Genomic DNA, 25,632 nt, shown 5'->3' with positions numbered 1-25,632 from the left:
TTATTGGCAGAGTATAAATGTTTGATTTAGATATGTTTTCTGAAAAAAATTCATGCTGACATTGTTTTCGAAGATTTCGCAATTCCAATTTGACGGATTTTGATACGTTTCCTGATTCGACGGGTTATTGGAGATTAAAGAGAACCAACAAAATGACAGACGAAGTGAACTTGAGGATTTTAAACAATAAGCAATTAAAGGACACGTCACAAAGATCTGCCGTTGATATATCAAAGCAAATGCAGAAAACTATGCTACAGTAAGTGGGTACCTGTATCTAGTAGTCTAAATAATGAGACCTCGGGCAGACCGATTTTACATTTTGATATTTTACGTTGTCTACCAAGAGGTCTCAACCAGAAACAATCAAAACTGTGGTGGAAACTGTGGACAATTGAAATTACGATTTATCAGTATTCACGATTTTTCTTTAGCCCTAACTGCTTACCTGTTGTTTTAAATCATAAATAGTAAATAAAAAACATAAGAACAGGACATATTTATCAAGAATTTCTGTTGTAAAAAATTTAAACCTCTAACGTTTCAATCGTCTTCATGTAATGGCCGTCGGAGGCGTGACCAATGAAAACGCTTCGTGTAGTAATGTGTTTACCGGTGATCGGCCATTTTCCGATATGTAGTACACTCGTGTTAAACCTTGGCATTTTTTTAACTGCCATAGTTTGAATTTTTCTCAAGAAATCTCGGTAATATATACATCATTGAAAAAGAAAAATTACAGGCTTTCTATGTATGTATTTCTTTTTTTTATCCGTTGCATTATCATAACATAATTCCTGCCCAACGGATTCCATTGGGTGTTACTTACGCAAAGAAGAGGACAGTGCTACCACATTCTTTACCTTTTCTGGTTTGTACTCGGAGGCGGATATCGACAAGTCAAAATAATATAATGATATTCAACTCTCGAGTACAATTATTTGGACTACTGTATCTAGCTACCAATAACAGGTCTAAGAAAGTGATAGATTCTACTAAATCAATTTAAAGATTATCTGTAAATTTATAGATAATCTTATATGAAATTAGTCGCTGCCTATCTGACGGGAAAACCTAGTCGTACGGATTCTTTCTTTTTTTCTGCATAAATTGTTCTATCTGATATTTTCAGTTTTGACAGAAAGCCTGATGGTTTTGCTCTTGTTATAAAAATTAACAAAGGAAAATGTTTTAAAATGTTTTGTTTAAATGAACGTACATCTACATCTACATCGTTACAACCAACAATCGATTTCCGATTATGACTGGTCAGCGCTGTCAGAGAAACAGTTGTTAAAGAAATTTAGTATGTTACAGTATTAAAAGTAAAAGATAAAAGGACAGTATGCTACAGTTAAAATAGGACAGAATGGAAGAATTACATAGTGACCGCCGCCAGCCTCTCTGTAAAGATACTGAGGCTGGGGCTAGCTTTGACTGATGTGGGGAGGGAGTTCCAGAGACGGATGGTTCTAGGGAAATAAGAGTTAGCAAAGTATTGAGTGCTGGAATAAGGGATCAAGTAGTTCAGGTTTCTAATGGGGGACAAGTAACCTTGGTCAATAGCAACGGTCTGGGTCCTTACTTTGTAAAACAAAAGTAATGAACAGTTTAACCTACGGTACTGGAGAGTTTTCCATTCTAAGGATTTCAACATTTCAGTTACACTGCTTGTATAGTTGTAATCATTCATAACATACCTAGCTGCTGACCTTTGGACTCGTTCAAGTTTATGGGTGAGGGTTTTCTGCCAGGGATGCCACACAGTTGAACAGAATTCTAGCTGGGGGCAGACATAGGTGGTGTATGCAGCTTCTTTGACCTTTATGTTATCTGTCTTGACATTTCTCTGAATAAATCGAAGGGAAGAGGTTGCCTTAGAAGTTATGTTTTCTATGTGTTGTGACCAGTTCAAATCATTGGAGATAGTTATTCCTAGGTATTTAGCTGATGAGGTGGACTTTAACTCTGTATTGTGTAACCTGTAGGGATATATAAAGGGATTTCTCTTCCTACTTACTCTAAGGACTTCACATTTGTCGGGGTTAAATTCCATTTGCCAGACTCTTTCCCATGTTTCTAATTTATGGAGATCTTCTTGAAGGGCTATGCTATCATTATTTGATTTGACAGTGAGGTAAACGATGGTGTCATCTGCAAACATACGGGTTTTACATTTGACTGAGTCAGGCAGGTCGTTAATGTATACAAGGAAAAGGCAAGGCCCAAGGACAGACCCCTGTGGAACTCCAGACAGGACCGGAAGTTCGCTGGACAGGTGACCTTCAACTGCGACCTTCTAGTAGATCTAATCATTTCTTTAAATGTGTCAAAGACTAGACAGACAATGGAAAATAGTGTTCATGAGTTACAGATAATCTAGTCCCAAAATGCACCCATACTGGTACTGATGATAAACTCGGATAGAAAATGACCTGTACCTGTAACTTTTTTATTTCTGCAAATTGTTATCAATGGTTGGTATCAAAATAATGCTAAACATTTGCTGAAAACTTTACATAATTCGAATTTGTATTTAGTAAGCAAACTCACACGAAGTTAGGGCCTGAAAGGGATATGTAAAATGGGGACTGTACGTACGTTGATAAATTCGACCACTTTGTCATTTACAAAATTTTCCTCATAGCATTATATTGAAACTTTCCCAAAAATGCTGCAACAGTCATTCTGGATCAAATAATGAAAAGTTAACCAAAATTTACAGGCAAAACATTACTATACACATTATTGATTTCTGTTCCAATAATTGCAAAAATTGTGATAAACATCAATAATAAAAAAAAAATTTGGGCCTAAGCAAACAAAAATTATTTCAAGCAGCTGATGAGATTCGAACTTGGACCTCGCGCATGGAAAATATGTACGCTAACCACTGTACCACGGTGAAGTGTGACGCCATTTGGTGTTAAAATAATGTATATAAATGATTTTTGTTAGGGCAGCGGGTCTAAATTCGTTTAACTTTGACATTTTTGAAATTATTGGCTTTTCTACATTAAAAATATAAATTAACGATGATTTTATTATTCAAACACTGCTGTAATGTACCCTACTTTATTATTCAATATTGGAAACAAAAAGCGGGCCGCTTGAGTCATTCATAAACTCGCTACATGAAGAAACCCGAATAACACCGATTTCCATTAATACCGCGAATTTTCAACTCGATAGAATAATTTGTTTTGATAATGTGGCGCCGGATCGTTCATAAGCAATTTTATTTTATCAAATGTCGTCCTGAAAATTATTTATTGCGCAAACTGCACGGCAGCGGTTCCGGGAATTATGGGTAAAAACAACAACAACGAAACAGTGAAGGTATAGAACATATTCCCAAGTTGAACAGTATATAGGTTTACTTTGACATATACACGTATACATTATCTATAGACGGAAAAACCTTCGGTTTTCCCGTATAAATTTAGGCATTATCCTGTTATTTGGTCCGCGGACCAAATAAATTTCACAACATTTAAATGATATGTTTAGCTTCAGTTCTGTAAAAAAAAATCATAGTGTATCCGTCCGCCATTCTAAAAAAAATTTATAGTGTATCCATCGGCCATTCACTGTTGAGGTCATGTAAGGTCGCATAGAATACACATAATAAATTATACATGTGCGGACCAAACACCAGGAGTATATATATAGAGACGAAAATGTTTTCCAATAGATTCATTCTAATGCCTTATAAGGGGAAGTATCCCCGGGAAAAGGGTTTTCTTTGGGGGCATATTTTCAGAAAATGGGGCTTGGTAGTCTTTTGGGGGTGACATTCTTAAAATAATTCGTTAATATAGAAGTTTTCAGATGCTGACCAAATACCAGGAGTATATATATATATAGCGACGAAGAATTTATTTGGTCCATGGACCAAATACCAGGTGTATATATAGAGAGACGAAATTGTTTTCCAATAGATTCATTCTAATGCCTTATAAGGGGAAGTATCCCCGGGAAAAGGGTTTTCTTTGGGGGAGCATATTTTCAGAAAATGGGGCTTGGTAGTTTTTTGTGGGTGACATTCTTAAAATAATTCGTTAATATAGAAGTTTTCAGATGCGGACCAAATACCAGGAGTATATAAAGCGAGGAAGAATTTATTTGGTCCGCGGACCAAATACCAGGAGTATATAGAGAGACAAAATTGTTTTCCAATAGATTCATTCTAATGCCTTATAAGGGGAAGTATTCCCGGGAAAAGGGTTTTCTTTGGGGGAGCATATTTTCAGAAAATTGGGCTTGGTAGTCTTTTGGGGGTGACATTCTTAAAATAATTCGTTAATATAGAAGTTTTAAGATGCGGACCAAATACCAGGAGTATATATAGCGACGAAGAATTTATTTGGTCCGCGGACCAAGTACCAGGAGTATATATAGAGAGACGAAATTGTTTTCCAATAGATTCATTCTAATGCCTTATAGGGAGAAGTATCCCCGGGAAAAGGGTTTTCTTTGGGGGAGCATATTTTCAGAAAATGGGGCTCGGTAGTCTTTTGGGGGTGACATTCTTAAAATAATTCGTTAATATAGAAGTTTTCTAATGCGGACCAAATATCAGGAGTATATATAGAGGGATGAAATTGTTTTCCAATAGATTCATTCTAATGCCTTATAGGGGGAAGTATCCCCGGGAAAAGGGTTTTCTTTGGGGGAGCATATTTTCAGAAAATGGGGCTCGGTAGTCTTTTGGGGGTGACATTCTTAAAATAATTCATTAATATATAAGTTTTTTAATGCGGACCAAATACCATGAGTATATATAGCGACGACGAACTTATTTGGTCCGCAAAATTGGGTGTTTCTGGCTTAGGGTGGAATTTTTAGAAAGAAGATATGTTTTCATCGAAACATTTTTTTATGAAACTAGACTTACAGCGGACCAAATACCTAAAGTATAGCACCGGTCAGGCATACTGCAGACAATGTTTACCCATAATTTTCCGTTCAGATCAAAAGATAACCATGTACTTCGATGAACCCATTAACATAGTTCACAGAGATGTTAATATGCCTGGATTTTGATTGCAAGTTTCAATTTCTGGTCAATTGACCGTTAGCTATGGAAGCACGCGATCACAGAAGAAAAATTTACAGACAGTGGATGATAATACAAGACGTTATTGGAGATGCTAAAAAGTGACCAAAGCTTATAAGAAGACTGTTTTGGAAGATAGGTGTTAAACATTTTGATCGTTTATTATTAGCTGCATTCATGTATGTCAATGGATTAAATCCAGATATATTTCTAGAGTGGGCTTATCTGACAAATTTGTGCAGGGATGAGAGCGGATATAAACATTTTCGCGATTTGCATTAGTCTTTTGATATAGACTATTGGAATAATTTGTTAATGTATAGAAGTTTTCTGATGCAGACCAAATACCAGGAGTATATATCGTCGGGTGACAATAGTCTATATCAAAAGACTAATGCTATTTATTCCGTAAAGTAAACCGAATATAATTTCGTTGTTCATCTGCTGTGGAAATAATTGTATCCCCTGACAACAAAGTTGTAAGGGGAGGTATACTGGTTTCAGGTTGTCTGTCTGTCTGTCCGTCCGTCTGTCTGTCTGTCTGTCTGTCCGTAGACACAATCTTGTGCGCACCATCTCTCCTCATCCCCTTGACACAGTTTAATGAAACTTCACACAAGTGATCAGTAACATCAGTAGTTGTGCATGGGGCATGTTAGGTTCTTTCAGAAAAAAAATTGCAGAGTTACGGGACTTTGTTTTTTGTTACTATACTATATACATAGACACAATCTTGTGTGCACTATCTCTCCTCATCCCCTTGACACAATCTAATGAAACTTCCCACAAGTGATCAGTGACAACAGCAGTTGTGCATGGGGCATGTTAGGTTCTTTCAGAAAAAAAATTGCAGAGTTATGGGACTTTGTTTTTTGTTACTTTACTATATACATAGACAGAATCTTGTGCGCACCATCTCTCCTCATCCCCTTGACACAGTTTAATGAAACTTCACACAAGTGATCAGTAACATCAGTAGTTGTGCATGGGGCATGTTAGGTTCTTTCAGAAAAAAAAATTGCAGAGTTACGGGACTTTGTTTTTTGTTACTATACTATATACATAGACACAATCTTGTGCGCACCATCTCTCCTCATCCCCTTGACACAATTTAATGAAACTTCCCACAAGTGATCAGTAACAACAGCAGTTGTGCATGGGGCATATAAGGTTCTTTCAGAAAAAAAATTGCAGAGTTACAGGGCTTTGTTTTTTGTTATTTTACTATATACATAGACAGAATCTTGTGCGCACCATCTCTCCTCATCCCCTTGACACAGTTTAATGAAACTTCACACAAGTGATCAGTGACAACAGTAGTTTTGCATGGGGCATGTTATGTTCTTTCAGAAAAAAAATTTGCAGAGTTACGGGACTTTGTTTTTTGTTACTTTACTATATACATAGACACAATCTTGTGCGCACCATCTCTCCTCATCCCCTTGACACAATTTAATGAAACTTCACACAAGTGATCATTAACAACATTAGATGTGCATGGGGCATGTTAGGTTCTTTCAATAACAAAAATTGCAGAGTTATGGGACTTTGTTTTTTGTTAACATACTATGTACATACAGTCTGCATATGCAATCTTGTGCGTGCCTAATCTTCCGAACCCTTGCACACAATTTAATGAAACTTCACACAAGTGATCAGTACCAACACTAGTTGTGCATGGTGCATGTTACGTTCTTTTATATGAATATTCTGCATAGCTATGGGACTTTGTTTTTTGTTCCTATACTGTATACATACAGTCTATATACATACAGTCCACATAATTATGCAATCTTGTGTGCGTCAAATTGCAATTTACTGTGTCAGTGCATGCGGGGGGTACATTCATCACCTTTAGTGATAGCTCTAGTTATGGACTGGACTGCTAACACACATGTAAGTAGTTTTTGGTGGCTGCTGCCACCAGTGTCAAAAAGAATACTCAGTTTGAGAAATCTTGTCAGTTCTTAAGACCATCCTAACAACGACAACACAACCAAAAATAGTTCCAAGCTTTCCAGGTAAACAATTATCTACACAACGTGCAGAATATGCAAAGCTGCAATATATGCCTTAATACCATTTTTAATGTAAATTCGGCAACTAAAATCAATACAAACTGAATTAAAACAACCACGTGTATGAATACAAATATGCAAATTTATGGTCACGTGAATAAACGATGACCTCATGTCACCTGAACTGGAGCGATGATATTGATTAGCTATTGCATAGTACTGCCACAGAGGTTACGTAGCTTATAATGTAGAAAAGGTAGCTTATATATATAGAAACCTAGCCTGGGAATCCAGACTGACAATTCAAAAATGTTTCCTAACCGCAGTGTCACATGTATAACTCCAGAAATTTAAGGCTTTATTTGATAAAGAACAATTACTTCTACTAGCAATAATCCGCAGCTAAAAATAGAAACGGAATTTCAATGGAAAAGTTTCCAAACATTTCCAGTCCATAGACAATACCAGTTTGTACCTCTGATAGCTTTTCCAACAAGTTGTAACACTTTTCAAATATGTCAGAACAAACTTAAATGTTCGTCATAGCTATCAAATTGTAAGATATTATATTAATGCAACCCTAGTGATCTAAGAATGTTACTGAATTTTCGACTGCATTGTCTCGTTTTCGTTTCAGTCACGCAAAAATATGAACACATGTTAATTAGGCTATTTATAGAAAATCGATAAACAGCAGTGATATGGATTTCCTCAGGCGTTGGTACTGCCAATTAACACTAATTAGCGCAAATTTAGTGAGATGCTTTATGAACAGGACAGTAATTATTGATATAACTTGAACATGTACAGTTCATCGTTATATCAAGAACAAAATATACTAAAACATGCTTAGCAATACCAGAGTGAACAAAAATAAAAGAACGTTCAGTTAAAATTCATTCGATATTGTTTGCAGTGTGACCTGCCGTGAGAATCAAAGACATGTATGTTTTCTAAATAATATTCCCTCACGGATAATCTTCCTTCAGCAAATGTACAATATAAGATACTATAATTGTATGCATAGAGTATTCCGGTACAATTTCGTCTGACAAAACACGAATTATCAACGTGGAAACCCACAGGTCGCCCAAGGTGACAAATGTTGCAAACTCGCTTTGACTAAGTTGTGCTACTGTATCACGATTTCATCAACTTGTAAGCCTGTGAAAGTGGGCGCAGCGATGATACTAATACTCGCCTTTTTGAAACGGCAGTCTGTCAGACTGCAAGTCGTCGGATAACAGATTTGACCAACTTAAAAATTGAATTGTTTCAAGACAGATTCTGCTCATTTCAGCTATATTCATTCAAGTCGCACCATGAGAAAAACAACATAGTGCATTTGTGACCAGCATGAACCCAGATCAAACTGCGGATCCACACACTCTGGTGAGAATCCTTGCTGTTCGCTGACGGTTTCTCTAATTGTAATAGGCTTTGAAAGCTAACAGCATGGATTCTGGCCAGACTGCGCGGATGCACAGGCTGGTCTGGATACATGCTAGTCGCAAACGCACTATGTTGGTTTTCTCATGGTGTGTCTCAATATATCTGGATTGATACAAATATATGTATAAAAATTAAAACGGTTTCGTTTCGCCAGTTACATATTTTTCAACTTTTTTCTCGGTCTGACTAAAGTTGTAAGTTTGTCTGACTTAATGTCCAGCATTTTTGCGAAGCCTGCTGCCATGTCTAGCCAACTTTTGAGTATAACAGATGGAGTGATAATTAATGCACCTCTAAAATACACTGGCTGCAGAACTGACATTCTGAGATGCATTTGTAGTGCTTGTTTGTGTTGTTTTCTTTCACAAAAGTCTCATGAAAACCACAGCTATCTGATACGGACTTGAAATCAGTGTGTATATAATAATTCATGACAGACACTGCCCAAAAGCTTTAAAAAGAAATCTTAAAAGCTGAATGATTTGGAGAAAAAGCTTATACTATTTATTCATAGTCAAACATCTTCGATGTAATTTATGTTGTAGTTTTCGTCACAAGTAATCAAAAAGGATCAAAACTATTCGTTAAAGACTGAATCAGTGTGTATGTAAACAGTGACTGGCAGTGAAAAAGGATTAATTTTGAAACCAAAGCCAAATATTAAAAAAAAAAATGCAAAAAAAAAAGTTCTTATGGTTTATATTAACAATTCCTTGTCGCTTTCTTTGTAATATTTTAAACATTGATTAGCAGCCACCATCAGCGCTTTGAGCGCTTTGATTATATTCGGTTTACTTTACTGAATAAATTGCATTAGTCTTTATATTTCGTTGTTCATTTGCTGTGGAAGTAATTTTGGACTGCTAACTGACATGTAAGTAGTTTTTATATTCGGTTACTTTACGGAATAAATAGCATTAGTCTATTGATACAGACTATAGTCACCTGAGGTTAGGGACTATTTTTTTTCAACACTGTACGGAATAAATAGCATTAGTCTTTTGATACAGACTATAGAGGAATGAAAAAGACTTTAGGGACTTTTTTGCAACACTGTAGGAACTACTTTTTAGGATGGACTACTTTTTGACCCCAATAACATATACCGCCATTACCGGTGAGAAACACCGATAAATAATTTCAAGAAAGTTACATTATTACAAGAAAATAAGACCCGAAAGTTTCTGGTCCACAGACCAAATAACAGGATAATGCCTAAATTTACAGATTTTGCAATATATAAATTTACAGATCAAGTGTTTGAAAACTGCTAAAATCATATTTAGACTCAAAATGGCAGCTTGAAATTAATTGATTTACTTATGGTACTGGTACTGATGATAAACCCGGACAGATGATAAAGTCGACCACCTTAAAAATATTCGATTGCAATCGGTTATTTACAAAACTGAACACACCATCTAATAGTTTCCACTTACAATACCAACTGGTGTAAATAAAAACAAAATTGGTAAATATTCTGTATAAATAAATGACTTACATTTATCTGTATAAAAAATATCCAAAATTACTGGGGAAGAGGGTGTTTTTTGCGCATGCTCACTGTCACCACATGAAGGCCTGACAATTGGTCACTTTTCATTACTTGATCAGGAATGACTGTTGCAGCTTTTTGGGGAATGTTTCAATATAATACTACGAAGAAAATTTTGTAAATGACAAAGTGTATACAAACATTTAGTATACCGTAAAACTGTTGAGAAATCCTGTTTTAAAAGAAACACCAATCTAGCAAAATAATCCTGCTTAAAAGATACTCCCAACCTGATTATTTTGTACAAACAGTATCTTTTTAGGGAAGATGAAGATTATGTTTAATACCAGATTTTTCAACTGTAAAGGTTATGCAATGGCAGCGAGTAAACTTGAAATTTATTCTTGGATTCTGCACCAGCACTGACCTGTTCTCAACATTTAACTGACAACTTCTCCATGTGACAGATAGATGGAGAACAAACAACTTTAAAAACAATTGTCTTAACTGTCAAACCATCAAGAACACACGCTGAGCCAAGGTATCGAACTCTGGAAATCTTTATTCAAAGACTTTTGGTCAGCTTATGGACCTGACTTTCTTTTTTCACCAGGATCAGGGTGAGCTATTAGGATCACTCACTGTCCGGCATCCGTCGTCCGTTGTCCGTCGTCCGTTGTCCATAAACTTTTACTTCAAACGACATCTCCTCATAAACCGCTAGGCAAATTTCATCCAAACTTCACAGGAATGTTCCTTGGGTGAAGCTCTGCAAAAATTGTTCAAAGAATTGAATTTCATGCAGAACTCTGGTTGCCATGGCAACCAAAAGGAAAAACTTTAAAAATCTTCCTCTCAAAAACCAGAAGCCCTAGAGCTTAGATATTTGGTGTGAAGCATTGCTAATGGACCTCTACCAAATTTGTTAAAAATCATGACCCAGGTCAAAATTGACCTGCCCCAGGGGTCACTTGTTTTTTACATAGAAAAATCTTAAAAAATCTTCTTCTCGAAAACCAGAAGCCCTAGACCTTAGATATTTGACATGTAGAAATTGCCTAGTGGACCACTATTAAAGTCGTTCAAATCATGACCCCGGGGTCAAAATTGACCCCGTCCCAGGGGTCACTTGATTTTACATAGGAAAATCTTAAAAAATCTTCTTCTCAAAAAGCAGAAGCCCTAGATCTTAGATATTTGACATGTAGCTCTACTAAAGTTGTTCAAATCATGACCCTGGGGTCAAAATTGACCCCGCCCTAGGGGTCACTTGATTTTACATATGAAAATCTTCAAAAATTTTCTTAAAATAAACCAGAAGGCCTAGAGCTTTAGACTAAGATATTTCACATCTAGCATTGCCTAGTGGACCTCTACTAAAGTTTTTCAAATCATGACCCCCAGGGTCAAAATTGACCCCGCCTCCGGGGTCACTTTATTTTACATAGGAAAATCTTCAAAATTTTTTAAAAAATAAACCAGAAGGCCTAGAGCTTAGATATTTGACATGTAGCATCCCTAGTGGACCTCTACAAAATTTGTTCAAATCTTGACCCCCCCAGGGTCAAATTGACCAAGCCCCAAGGGTTATTTGATTGTACATAGGGAAATCTTCATAAATTTGCTTAAAATAAACCAGAAGGCCTAGATCTTAGATATTCGATATGTAACATTGCCTAATAGACTTCTACAAACTTTGTTCAAATCATGACCCCCGGGTTAAAATTGGCCCTGTCCCAGGGGTTACTTGATTGTACATCGGAAAATTTTCCAAACAATTTCTAAAAATCATCAGTTTGACATTTGAAACATGTAGCTCATATTACTCTGGTGAGCGATCCAGGGTCATCATGACCCTCTTGTTTATCATTATGTCTCCCCCATAGACATATTGTTTTTGCCTTTGCCGTCTGTCATCCATCTAACTGAACGTCTGTCCGTCTGAAAGCTTGTCCTGCTTTCACAGGTCAAACTGCTGGCCGGATTTCGATAAAACTTTACAGGAGTGGTCAGTACTAAGCCTAGTTGTGCATGTCACCGGCATGTTCCACTTCGCTGCACAAAATGGCTGCAAGAGCTAAAAATAGAAAAAGCTTGTCCGGCTTTCACAGGTCAAACTGCCGCCGAAACTTCACAGGAGTGATCAGTATCAAGCCTAGTTGTGCATGTCACTGACATGTTCTGCTTCATCAAACTGCTAGCTGGATTTCGACGAAACTTCACAGGAGTGATCAGTATCAACCCTAGTTTTGCATGTTGCTCGCACGTTCCGCTTCACTGCATAAAATGGCCACAAGAGCTAAAAATAGAAAAATCTTGTCCGGCTTTCACAGGTCAAACTGCTGGACAGATTTTGACGAAACTTCATAGGACTGATCAATACCAAGCCTAGTTGTGCATATCGCCAACACATTCCGCTTCACTGCACAAAATGGCTGCCAGAGCTAAAGGTAGACAAATCTTGTTTGGCTTTTGCAGGTCAAACTCATGCAGCAGGCTGGATTTCGACAAAACTTCACAGTGATCAGTACCAACCCCAGTTGTGCATATCGCTGGCACGTTCCGCTGCGCTGCACAAAATGGTTGCCACAGCTAAAAATAGAAAAATCTTGTCTGGCTTTCACAGGTCAAACTGCTGGACAAATTTCGACAAAACTTCACAGGAGTGATCAGTACCAAGCCTAGTTTGTGCATATCGCCGGCAAGTTCCACTTCGCTGCACAAAATGGCTGGCATTAAATCCTTAGAATACCTAGGGGGAGACATTTGTTTTTGTGACAAATACACCTTCTAGTTTGAGGTTGCATTGCCTTCATATAGTTTAATAACATTTTGTATAGATTTAAATTAGTAAAAATTGTACAGATAAATAGGAAATATTGGAAATTATATTATACAGTCTATAAAGATATAAAAGTTCTCATTCATTTTATCTTGAAAACTTTTTTTAAAAACTGTCATTTGGGTCAAAACCAAGAAACATCATGCCCTGGAAATTAAACAATTTCTTATAGTATTTTTAATTGCCAAGTCCTTGAATTTTTACACATTAATAGACACATTTTTTTAAAACTCTGACATCTGCCTCTAAGATCAAGGCCAAACTTGCAGATCAAAGATTTTTCTTCATTTTTTAGCTCATCTGATTTTTTGAAAAAAAATGATGAGTTATTTTATGGATGCTTTGATACTCAAATAACTTTGCACAAAACGTTCACCATGATAAGACTTAAGTGTCACATGGAGTGGTGCAAAATTCAAACCCCTAGCCGAAAGGTCATGACCATACTAAGTAGTCAGATATTTTAAATATTATTTATTGTCCTGTCAGAAGCTTTTTTAGCTCACCTGTCACTTTGTGACAAGGTGAGCTTTTGTGATCGCGCAGCGTCCGTGCGTAAACTTTTGCTTGTGACCACTCTAGAGGTCACATTTTTCATGGGATCTTTATGAAAGTTGGTCAGAATGTTCATCTTGATGATATCTAGATCAGTTTCGAAACTGGGTCACATGCGGCCAAAAACTAGGTTTAGTAGGTCTAAAATAGAAAAACCTTGTGACCTCTCTAGAGGTCAAAATTTTTCATGAGACTTCTTGAAAATTTGGTCAGAATGTTCACCTTGATGATATCTAGGTCAGTACGAAATGGGTCTTGGGGGATCAAAAATAGGCAGTAGGTCTAGAAATTAGAAAAAAATTGTAAACTCTTAGAGGCCATATTTCTCATTGGATCTTTATGATAATTGGTCAGAACGGTTCACCGGATTGATATCTAGGTCAGTTCGAATATTGGTCACGTGCGGTAAAAAAACTAGGTCCCGTAGGTCTAAAAATAGGAAAAAACCTTGTGACATCACTAGAGGCAATATTTTAATGGATCTTCTTGAAATTGGTCTTGAATGTTCGCCTTGTGATATCTAGGGCAAGTTCGAATGGGTCACGTGCAGTCAAAACTAGGGTCAGTATGGTCTGATAATTGAAATCTTTGTGACCTCTCTGAGGCCATATTTTCATGGGACTTTATGAAATTTAGTCAGATGTTTACCTTGATGATATCTAGGTCATAGTTTGATAGTGGATCACGTGAGGTCAATAACTAGGTCAGTAGATCTAAAAATAGGGAATAAAAACTTGTGACCTCGTCTAGAGGCCATATTTTTCAAGTGATCTTATGAAAATTGATCAGAATTTTCATCTTGAGGATATCTAATCAAGTTCGAAAACTGGGTCACGTGGGTCAAAAACTAGGTCAGTACAAATGTAGGTCTAAAAATAGAAAAAACTTGGACGTCTCTAGAGGCCATATTTTCAATGGTCTTCATGGAAAAATTGGTGTGAGTGTTCAGCTTGAGGATATATAGGTCAAGTTATAACATCGTGCGGTCAAAAAACTTGAGTCATGGTTGCAAAATAGAAATCCTTTGTGACCTCTCTAGAGGATACTTTTGAATGGATCTCCATAAAAATTGGTCAGGTATGTTCAATGGATGTTATCTAGGTCAGTTTGAAACTGGGTAATGTGCCTTAAAAAAAACTTGGTCTTTGAGTCAAATAATAAAAAAACCTTGTGACCTCTTAGAGGCAACTTTTCATGGGATCTGTATGAAGTTGGTCTGAATGTTATCTTGGTGATATTAGGTCAAGTTTGAAACAAGTGAACTGCGGTCAATATAACTAGTGTAGTAGGTCTTAAAATTATTAAAATCTTTGCCTCTCTAGAGGCAAAATTTTTCAATGGATCTTCATGGAAAATTGATCTGAATGTTCACCTTGATGATATCGAGGTCAGTTACGAAAGGGGGTCAGTGCAGTACAAAAACTAGGACAGTGGTATAAAAATAGAATAACCTTGGGACCTCTCTAGAGGCCATATTTTTCATGAGATCTTCATGAAAATTTTAGTTTGAGTGTGTTCCACCTTGTTGATATCTTGATAATGTTCAAAACAGGGCCCCGTACCTTCGAAAACTAGGTCAATAGGGTCAAATTGAATAGAAAAACCTTGTGACCTCTCTAGAGCCATATTTTTCGAGGATCTTCATGAAAATTGGTCAGAATTTTTTAATATTGATAATATCTAGGTCCAGTTCAAATGGAGTCTCATGAGGCTCAAAATTCTAGTTCACTATGTCAAATATAGAAAAAAGACGTTTAAGGATCAAAAATTGGGTCATGGGGGAAGTGGTGAGCGATTTCTGGACATCATTGTCCTTTGTTTATACACCTCAAAAGTTTGTGTATCTTTAATATTATGGATAACCTAGACATACGTCACCTAAGTATGTCAAAATCTTGTGGTAAACTTTATATCATTGTCAGTTTACAAATTGCTGCAGATACTTGCTGCTGGAATTAATAACAATTATTGGTAGGCATAAAGATTTACCGGTAATATGCTCAGCGTTCAATGAATTCTTATGAAATTGATTTAAATCTTGAATATCTTATTAGGTACATTTAAACTGGAGAAACAGGAGAGATTAGGTATTTTGAGAATTTCTTGTAATGTTCTTTTTAATTGTAGAGACTATGTATATTCATACATGTACATAAACTATGAAATGAGTACTCTTTAAACCGAAGCTGCAGTCTAAATTACTTGTCATGTACAGTAAAAACACTTTCTCTTTTTAGCTTACCAGAACCATAGGTTCAAGTTTAGTTATTGTGATACTGTTGTAGCCGTTTTTGTCATTAGCTCGACTATTCAAAGAATATCCTTGGTTAAGGTTTGATGCAAATACATACAGCTACATTTAAAGGCATATAGCATTTGTGACGTATTTTTTCTTTTTCTAGGTCAATTAAACCTCACTGGATCAGTTCCATAATCTGACATGTATTTTGAGACATATTATGCCCCTTTTGGACTTAGAAAAATCTGGTTAAGTTTTACATGCAAGTTTATCTCATTAGAAAAAATCTGGTTAATGTTTTACATGCAAGTTAATATCTCCAAAACTAATGCAGTTTATTGAATTGAACTTCAGATGTGTCTTTAGGGTACGTTATAAAAACTGTTGTTAGCATCAAGTCCCATAACTATGACTGATTTTAGCAAAATTATGTCCCTTTGGACTTAGAAATCCTGTGTTAAAGTTTTGCTTGCAAGTACATATAGATATTACTAAAAGGATATAGATTTGAAAATGATTTTTTATTTTTCTAGATCCAATTACAACCTCTCTGGGTCAAGTCATACTCTGACATGTACTTTGGGCAATTATGCCCCTTTTGACTTAGGGGAAAATCTGGTTAAAGTTTTGCGTGGAGTTACTATCTGCCAGAACAAATGCAGATATTATATTGAAAACTTCACATGTGACTTTGGGGTTTTAAACAAGTTGTTGCATCAAGTCATCATACTTTGACAGCTTATTGGTAAATTTTATGTCCCTTTTGAACATAAAAATTTAAACTTCTGCTTTAAGTTTTGCATGCAAGTTTCGATCTTCAAAACTAATGCAGGGTTGGTTAAAACTCTATAGCATTATTTAACATTTTGGGTATCATTTTCCTGTTCAATGGACAATAATTTGAATAGTCGAGCATCTGCTGTTTACAGTAGCCTCTTGTTATAGTACAAGGTCATCTAGAATAAAAAATTGAGTCATTAGTTCAATTAATAGGAAAACCATGTTAACTCTCTACAGGCCAGTTTTTGAGTCAAGTTCTAAACTGGGTTACAGAATTTCAAAAACCAGGTCACTAGGTCAGATCACATACAAATCATATTAAGAGTAAAGACACATTTTATGACTGCTTTTCATAAAACTCTGTCAGAATTTCGGCTGTATGAAATCAAGGTCACATTCAAAGTGGGTTATCGGGAATAGGTCCTGAACTTGGTAAACTTTCTGGTCGAATTGTTGAAAAACTGCTAAACATCAGAGACCACTTTTTCCACTTGATTCATCAAAAATCTTAGAATTTTTTTCTGCATGATGTCTAGGTCAAGTTATTTTGTACCTGAGGTCCTCAAACTATGTCACAGGGTTAAATCATAGAAACACCTTGTTTACACTCTATATAGAGGCCACATTTTCTACTTGATGATGATCTTCATAAATCTTTCAACTTTGTTAGAATGTTTGTCTGTATGAAATCTAGGTCATTGTCTGTATGAAATCTAGGTCATTGTCTGTATGAAATCCTATTGTCTGTTATGAAATCTAGGTCAGATCAAAAAGTTGAACTAGATCACTGGATCTAATTCAGAGACAAATCATCTGGTATCACCTAGAGGTATTCATATATTCATCATTCATATTTGTTTGTTGGAATTACTGGTCTCTTAAATGAAGTTTAGCAGGTTCAAAACTGGGATACTGTGATCAAAGATATTACAGAGTACTGAGATAAAATCAGGGTCCAGGATAGATCCTGTTTATATAACCATCTAGAGGAAACATTTTTAGGTGATCATCATGAGTCTTTATCAGAATGTTTCTCTCTATGAAATCTAGTTCACATGTTAGTCAAAAACTAGGTCAAATCATAGAATGACCTTGATAATACTTGATAATTGGTCAGAATGTTTGTCGGTATAAAATCTAGGATAAATTTATTACTGGATCATTGGATTTTTGTTGAGCCTGCTTGAGGAAGCGAAGACATAATCGGCCCAATGGTGTTTCTGTGGTCAACGGCATATATAAAAATGTGCGTACAGTGATGTGGTGCGTTGTCCTTCGGATTTGTTTGTCAGACCATAATTTGACATGAATTGGTGCAAATCTAATGTATATTATGGCATGATTGTTAACCTCTGTGAGATGAAGTGTTATGCGCATACCTCGGGTTCTATCTCAAAAGTTAAGGTCACAGTTTGAGGTCAAAGGTCGTGCATGCATGCATCCGTCCGCCCGGATTTGTTTGTCCGAACCAGAACTTTGACATGCATGAGGATTTTGTTATATTTAGCATGTTGTTTTACTCAGTGAGACAGAGTGTCATGTTGCAAACCCTCAAAATTCTATTCTCAAAGGTCAAGGTCACAGTGGAGGTCAAAGGTAATGTAGATCGTGTCCGGCCAATAACTTTGACATGCATTGGAGGAACTTGTTTAATTTTGGCATGTATGTTTAACTCAATGGCCGGAGATGTCATGTGAAAAGCAGTTCCCAAAGGTTCAAGGCCTCACTAATGGGTCAAAGGTCATAGTATCATAAATATTAGTCCATTTGACAGCTGGCGGGCTCGACATGTTCCCCTTGGGCATTTAGTTTTAATTAGAGGGGGTTTGGGTGGGAGTAATAATGTGATGAGATGATTACATGATATGTAGAGACAATTTTCAGATTACTTCCCCTTACCCACTACACAGTGTACAGTAGGCATTACGATATAATCTGAGTTTTAAAACCTGTAATGGACTGTCATGATATTTGGGAATATAATTTTTGTATAGATAAATTATGTAAAATCTATGTTTTTCGTATGTTTTCAGGTCAGAAAACAAGTTGGCTACAACTTCGAATGGTGAGAACATCTATTTATTGTTTTCAAATTAGAATTAATGCAAGTTCATTCACACTTCTGAATGTTACTATTTTCAGATTAAAGGGTGAGTTCATATTAGATGATGGAAAAGGGGTGGACTATCAGAAGGTAAAAGACAGCAAACTGTTCCATGATTACAGGGACAATTTGGCACCCCAACTTCAGTACGTCGGGCTGGACAACATCTCTGAGAATGAGAAGAAAGCCTTCTTTATAAGTATCCTTTTTGAAGCACAGATGTAAAATAAACAAAGTCTTTGTACCATATTATTTTAAGGAGACCTCATAATTATTTAATTAATGTTTTCAGTTTGCTATATAGTTGTATGACAGTCAGCGTGAATTTAATTCAGAAGTAATTTATGTAAAGAAATTTTAGCCATGACTTTCTTTAAAGACTAATTTCTGCATGTGCATGTTGGGATTCCAAAACTATTTCAGTTTAGACAATGTCATTTTACATGTTCAGTTGTTATAATACAATCAATTTATATTTCACAGTCTTTCTGAATTCAGTGTCGCGTAAGACAAGAAACTATTTGTTACATTTGTCAAACTCTATTGCAGTGAACTTGACTTTGTTTGGTGTATTTCAGTGTGTGTCTTAGTATGTGCATCTGTTTTATCTTATCCAGACTGTAACTGACATTGTTGAGCAATCTTTTTTATACGCTCGGAAAGGTTCGTATTATGTTATACCTCCCGGTGTCCATCTGTGCATCGTCTGAGAGGCATTAGGCAATTTCGTGTCTACTCTGTATCTCTTGAACACTTGGTGGATTTCGAAGAAACTTGGCACAATGTTCACCAATCATTGGACGTGCAAGAGCACATGTTTGGAATGGATGGCTTAAGGTCAAGGTTCACAGCAGAGTCACGGTTCAGATGGCTTTGTTTCGTATCCGCTCTGTAACATCTTGAACTGCTTGAAGGATTTTAAAGAATACTTGCCAAGATTGTAAAACCACATCGGAGACTTGCAGAGCGCATGTTCGGATGGCTCGCATCAAGGCAAGGTCACACTTAATTAGGGGTAAATGACTTTGTTTGATGTGTTATAATTGCTCTGCATTGTGGTGCTCTTGTTTTTATTTGGCAGTTCATTTTTTGTTCACTTTCAATAATTTTTTTATTGAATTTAATTCCCTTTTATAAATACTTTAAATAGTATTTTGTAATTTATTTTTATGGTTGTTTGATAAAAAACAGGGAGAGTCACTTTTTTGTGGTACAACATGGATGTTACCTCAAGTTTTATGTGTATTTTGACATATCTGCAGATGGTAAAGATTTTTTTTGTGGACTTATTTTTTTTTTTTAATTATCTTCCCTTTGTTCTCCCTGTCCTTTAGACTTCAACAGTCCAGTTCTTTAAATTTTGCTCCTATCCTCCTCTGATATAACCCTTCGGGTGTATATTGCCCTGCTTGGCGGATTCTTTTATAAATCATGTAACAGGACATATTATGGGAACACCTGTAGTGCAGGGCTTGTCACAGGTTGGCATTTTAAAAATTCTGATCCAGTTATCACCAGACTTGAACATAGTTTTTATGCCAAACTTAGTCACAATACATATGGTCATAATATCTTGGCATGGTTCAATAACCAGCTGGATCCTCCAAGTCTCTAGAGTTATGGCCCTTGAATTACTCAAAATTGCAAAACTTGGCAGTATCCACTCTCCAATTTAAGCAGTTCGTATCCAGTGTTCACAAAACTTAGACACAATACAAGTAGGCATAATGTCTGGCCTGAGCTGGTAAGTCTTTTTCAGTTGGAGTTATTGCACTTGAATAATTTGAAATTGAGAAAATCAACAACTAGTCTGCTCAGTAAGTACTGGAGCATTTTAAATGTCAAAAATAATCTTTGTGATGGGCATATATTTAATCAGTTTTGCACTCTTGTTTGTAGATATGATTGCCTTAATCAGACTGCTTGTCAGGCACAAAATTGGGGACCCTCTATAAGGTTATGATCATACTTTAGGGTCAAAGGTCATGTCTAATCATTTATGAGACTGTTATTGCACACAAAGAATTGTGTTTTACTTGGCCGAAATGTTTTCCCTCAGTGAAGATGATGAGTAATGTGGAAATCACAGGGAGGCACCAGGGGGCTCAAAGGTAACTGTTCTGTCATGTTTGGTAGGTCATATGTCATGTAAGGTTTACTTTGATGCTTTGATGCATCTTTTTTAATTAGCAGACTTGTTTGTTCAGTGAAACAGTGTGTAAGCAGAAATACTAGCTCAACATTGTTTCATTTCTGAAATCAAAATTTTAGTTTGTTTAAATAATATTTGAATAATTTCCAATTTTTTGCAGTCATTGATTGTTTAATATATAATGCATAACTAACTCTATTAAATTTGTGTTTATTTGATGCAGAAATGACCCATTAATAAACTGCTTGATTCAGAAATATCCAGTTACTAGTGTACTGATTTTAATCCTTAACTAGGATCAGACATTTATAATGCATTAACCATCCATGGCCTAGTTGAACAGTCCACATTACCACAATCAGTGCTAAAGGTTCAACATTTCTGGGTATCCACAGGATACAATATTGGAGGCCTTAACTACAGCCTTGATGACATAGAACATGGGATACTGAGAGGTAAGGCTGGGTTAAGCAACTACCCAAGGTCAAAGGTTATAAATTTTGGGAAACCAATCTCGGAATGCTGTTTTGCCATTGGACAATATCAGATCATGCTGAGACACAACCAATCAGATGTTGAGGTTTAGAGACTGGTTTCCAAAATCATTGTTTAACATCTGGCCCTGTTAGAGGTCATTCAGATAAGTAAACTTCTTTAATCCCTTGATACATGATTTTTTTCATCAAATTTGGTATGGATATGTGTAACAGTATGCGTATCTGTAGCATTCTTCACGTAATAAAACCTAGACATTATCAATGTCAGATCATAGTATGTTTTGTAAAAAAGAATTATATTGTATAACCAGATTCAAAACAGTGCAATCTTTTTCCTCCTTTTACATGTTAATGCATGTCAGTTTTGATTGGTTGCATAATTGCCTGGTATTTTATTAAATAATACCAGAAATATTTATGTAATTCATTTAATTCCTTAGTGACAGCTGTCATAAATAAGTATGCTATTTTCATACCAGAGATAATAACTTTCCACTTTTTATGTTATTTTATTATTTATACAATATATAACCAGTTAAATCTTCTGAATACCAGAAATTGCTTTTGCTGTAATTTGTGAAGAAAAACTTAGAATTGAGCCAGGCTTTTTAGCTCACTTGAGCCTAAGTTTTAAGGATGGGCTGTTAGTATAGGCAGATGGTCAGGCATCCATCATCCATAGTTTTACAGTTAACACACTTGAGGTTGCAGTTTCAGTCAAAATGTAATGGAACTAGGTCAGAATGTTCGCCGACAAGGTCTATACCTGGATCTTGGGTCAAAGTCCTGGTCAGAAGGTCAAATCATAGAACAAATTTCAAAACTAGGAAGTTACAGATACTATCTGCATGATCTTGATGAAATTTTATTAGGGTGTTTATTTATGAGATCTGGGTCATGTGCAAAACTAGCTCATCCATCAAAAACTTGGTCACAAGGTAAACCTATGAAAACATGATTTACATCTGGGAGCATACTTTGTTTTACCAGATCTGCATGAAAACATTAGCAGGTGAGTTTGTCTTTATAATTCATGACAAATAGAAAATGGGTTAGTGATGGGCCAAAAAATTAGGTAATAGGTTTCAAATCATTCAAAAATCTTGTCAGCATTTACTTGAAACACAGAATGCTTTCAATTGAATTTAAGTAAAGTTCAAAACTTGAGTTATCTCAAGTTAAAAACTATGTGAATAGGGTTAAATTGTAGAAAAACCTAGTAAGCACTCACAGCAGGCATTTTTTTCCAGACTTCTAGATGAAGCATGAACAGAATGATAAAATCTTATCAACATCCTAGAGAGCTAGTTAGCTCACCTGAGCCAAAGGTCCTGGGTGAGCTATTGTGATTGTCACCGTCCCAGCATCGTCCGTCCACACTCACTTTCTTTAACAACTCTATCCTAAAACCACCAAGCCAATTTTTGATGAAACTTCACAGGGATGATCCTTGGTTGGTTCTTTAAAACTTGTCAAAGAATTGAAATTCCATACAGAACTATGGGTCTGCCATGGCAACCGAAAGGAAAACTTAAAAAATCTTTTGTCCAATACCCACTTGGCTAAGGGCTTTGATATTGGTATGTAGCAATCATTAGTTGGCCTCTCCTAGATTGTTCAAATTATCCCCTAGGTCAAATATGGCCCCAACCGGGGGTCACTTGTTATATGTCTTATATAGGGATAAACTTCGAAATGCTAATCTTAGAATACCATAACATTAAGGCCTAAGCTATGTCTTTAGTATTTAGCATATTAGAGGGCCTTCTACCATATTGTTCAAAATTATCCGCTAGGAAAATAATATTGCCCGTCCTAGGGTCACATTGTTTTCTATTGATTAGGGGTATATAGGGAAAACTTTGAAATGAAAATCTTCTTGTCAAAAACAAAAGGGCCTAGGGCTTTGATATTGGCTATGTAGTATCAATTAGTGGGCCTGTAACAAGATAGTTCAAATGATCCCCCTAGGGTGAAATATGGCCCAGCCCAGGGGTGCCGGGGGGTCACATGGTTTATATAGACTTGTATTGGAAAAAAGCTTTAAAAAATTTCTTCTCTGAAACCACAAGACCTAGTAACAGTATCTAATTAGATGAATGTGAAAACCTATTTTGAGTCAGCACATTCTATATTAAATAGCCTATTAAACTGGATGCATATTTTTGTATCGGTCATTTTCTTCTTCACCAACAACAGTTTAAAGAGTAATAACATAGTAGCATAGTGTGTCAAAATAAACATGTTTATTTTTAGCTCACTTGAGCCAAAGGCTCATGGTGAGCTTTTGTGACCACTCAATGTCCGTTGTGTGTTGTGGGTCGGTTCATAACATTTTCATAAAAGAATCTTTTCTTGAAAACACTGGGTGTGAAATCACCAAACTTCGAAGGATTGAATGATCCTTGGGTGGTCCCTTTCAAATTGTTCAAAGAATTTAATTCAATGCAGAACTCTTGGTTGCCGTGGCATACGGATAGGAAATAAACTAAAAAATTTCTTGTCCAAATCTGCAAAGGGAATGACTTGGTATTTGGCTTGTGACTCATCTTATGGTTCTCTGTCAAGATTGTTCCAAAATTGTGCCCTGGGTGTGAAAAGATGGCCCCGTCCCGGGGGTCACATGTTTTACTATTGAACCTTATATTAAATGTAGAATATACTGTAAATATCTTCTTGTCTAAAAACAAAAGACCTAGGCTTTGTATTTTGTATGTAGCTTTGCATGGTGGTCCTCTATAAAATTGTTCAAATTATGCCCCTGGGGTGAAAAGAGGCCTGCCTCGGGGTTTTCAAGGTTTTACATAAATTTATATGGAAAAAAACTTTTTAATTTTCTATGCCTGAAGTTTTGATATTATGTATTGTTGCCTTCTAGTGTGTCTCTACCAAAAGTTGTTCATATTATGGCCTTAGGTGACTAGTGGCCCTGCCTTGGGGTACCAAGTTTAAAGAGGAGTTTTATAGGGAAAGAAATAAGATATTTGTCTGAAGTTCTAGGCCTTGGGCCTTTGATATTGGTATGTAGCATTGCCTGGTGGTTCTCTAACAAGTTAATTCAATTTATGCCCTGGGATGGTGAAATGAGGCCCCCCCCCCCCGCCCTGGGGGTCACTTGTTATTATATTATATAGGAAAAAATATTCAAAAATTATCAGATGATATTCCTAGTCTGTTTAATTATAGTTACCTGGTGACCCCAAGTTATTAGGGATCATTGACTGTGACCTTGACCTACTGTACCTACTTTATGTGCTTGTTATGATACGCTTGAAAATTTGGATGTCTGTACAAGTTTTGCGCACGATTTAAAAATTGACTTTCAGTGGACTGAAGGTGACATACTGTCATACCTTCTGTATTATTTTAGCATCAGTTTGCCATTTGAAACAGCGTGGCTGTATTACTCAGGTGAGTGAGCGATCCAGGGTCATCCTGACCCTCTTGTTCTAAATTTGATCTGAGTATTCATTTCAAATGATTAACATGTTGATATTAAACTGTCTAATTGGCCGGGTTGACCTAAATTGGTAGCACTTGTTGGATATTTCAGTAAATTAATATATTATCAGTACTAGATAATAGGAAAATATACGGATTAGTAATTATTCTGATTGATACAATCATTGATGTTTTAACACATTCTAGAGAAAATTGAAACTGTCTACAGGTTGCAGAAACTTTGATTGTTACTGTTTAAACAAAATATCTTTGTGTGATTTTACAAAATGGCATGGAACAATCTGGAGTATGGGGGAAAAAAAAAAACTTGTTTTCCTTAATTTTCCTTGATTTAATGATGCTGATGTTTTTTTTGCATGATTCCTCATACTGTGCCTTTGTTTTTTCTATATTTCTCTAAAAAGACTTCATTCATTTTAACTTCATTTCTCTGTTCTATAATCTGTTGGATCAACTGATAAACCCTATTTCACAAAGTGGCTTTTCACTGTCCTCTATACAGAAAGCATGTCTTCTAACTTAATGAATGGTTTCTATGATGCCATTTGTGATGTAGTATTAATGTAAGAAGGTGAGTTTTTGCCAGTTTCTGCATATCCTGACAAGTGTACATACTGATGCTAAAGTGTTAAGTAAACTGATTATTCTGTTGCATTAGTTATCTGATATATCAATAATACAAACAGAAAACGACTCTTGCTTAACATGTGAGCAAACTCATTCTTCTGTTTCATAAATCTGAGGAAGGTGTAAAACTGGCTTGGAATCAATAGCAAGTATTGTAATTAAGATAAAAGTTGTCAGTTTGAGAATATCTAATATCTAATTGGTTATTCAAGAAAATATTTAATGTAGTAATTTAATGACAGTTTAGTGTTTGGTCACCTGTCACATAGTGACAAGGTGAGCTTTTGTGATCGCACTTGGCCGTCGTTCAGTCGTCTGTCCGTGCATCCGTGCGTAGGTGCGTGCGTCAA

The 25,632-nt window shown here is 36.0% G+C and overlaps 1 protein-coding gene across 1 annotated transcript in view; it reads left to right on the top strand.

The window, feature by feature from the left end:
* Positions 1-63: 63 nt before the first annotated feature.
* Positions 64-25,632, top strand: part of LOC123537321 (uncharacterized) — a 47,238-nt gene continuing 21,669 nt past the window's right edge. The window contains exons 1-3 of the mRNA XM_045320997.2: positions 64-259; positions 18,583-18,743; positions 20,999-21,151. Coding sequence (XP_045176932.2) covers positions 153-259; positions 18,583-18,743; positions 20,999-21,151 — 421 coding nt within the window. The 5' untranslated portion in view covers positions 64-152. The remainder of the gene's footprint in view (positions 260-18,582; positions 18,744-20,998; positions 21,152-25,632) is intronic.

This window comes from Mercenaria mercenaria, chromosome 17 (genome assembly GCF_021730395.1).
Source record: "Mercenaria mercenaria strain notata chromosome 17, MADL_Memer_1, whole genome shotgun sequence".
Lineage (NCBI taxonomy): Eukaryota > Metazoa > Mollusca > Bivalvia > Venerida > Veneridae > Mercenaria > Mercenaria mercenaria.
This window is presented reverse-complemented; position numbering and strand designations above follow the sequence as displayed.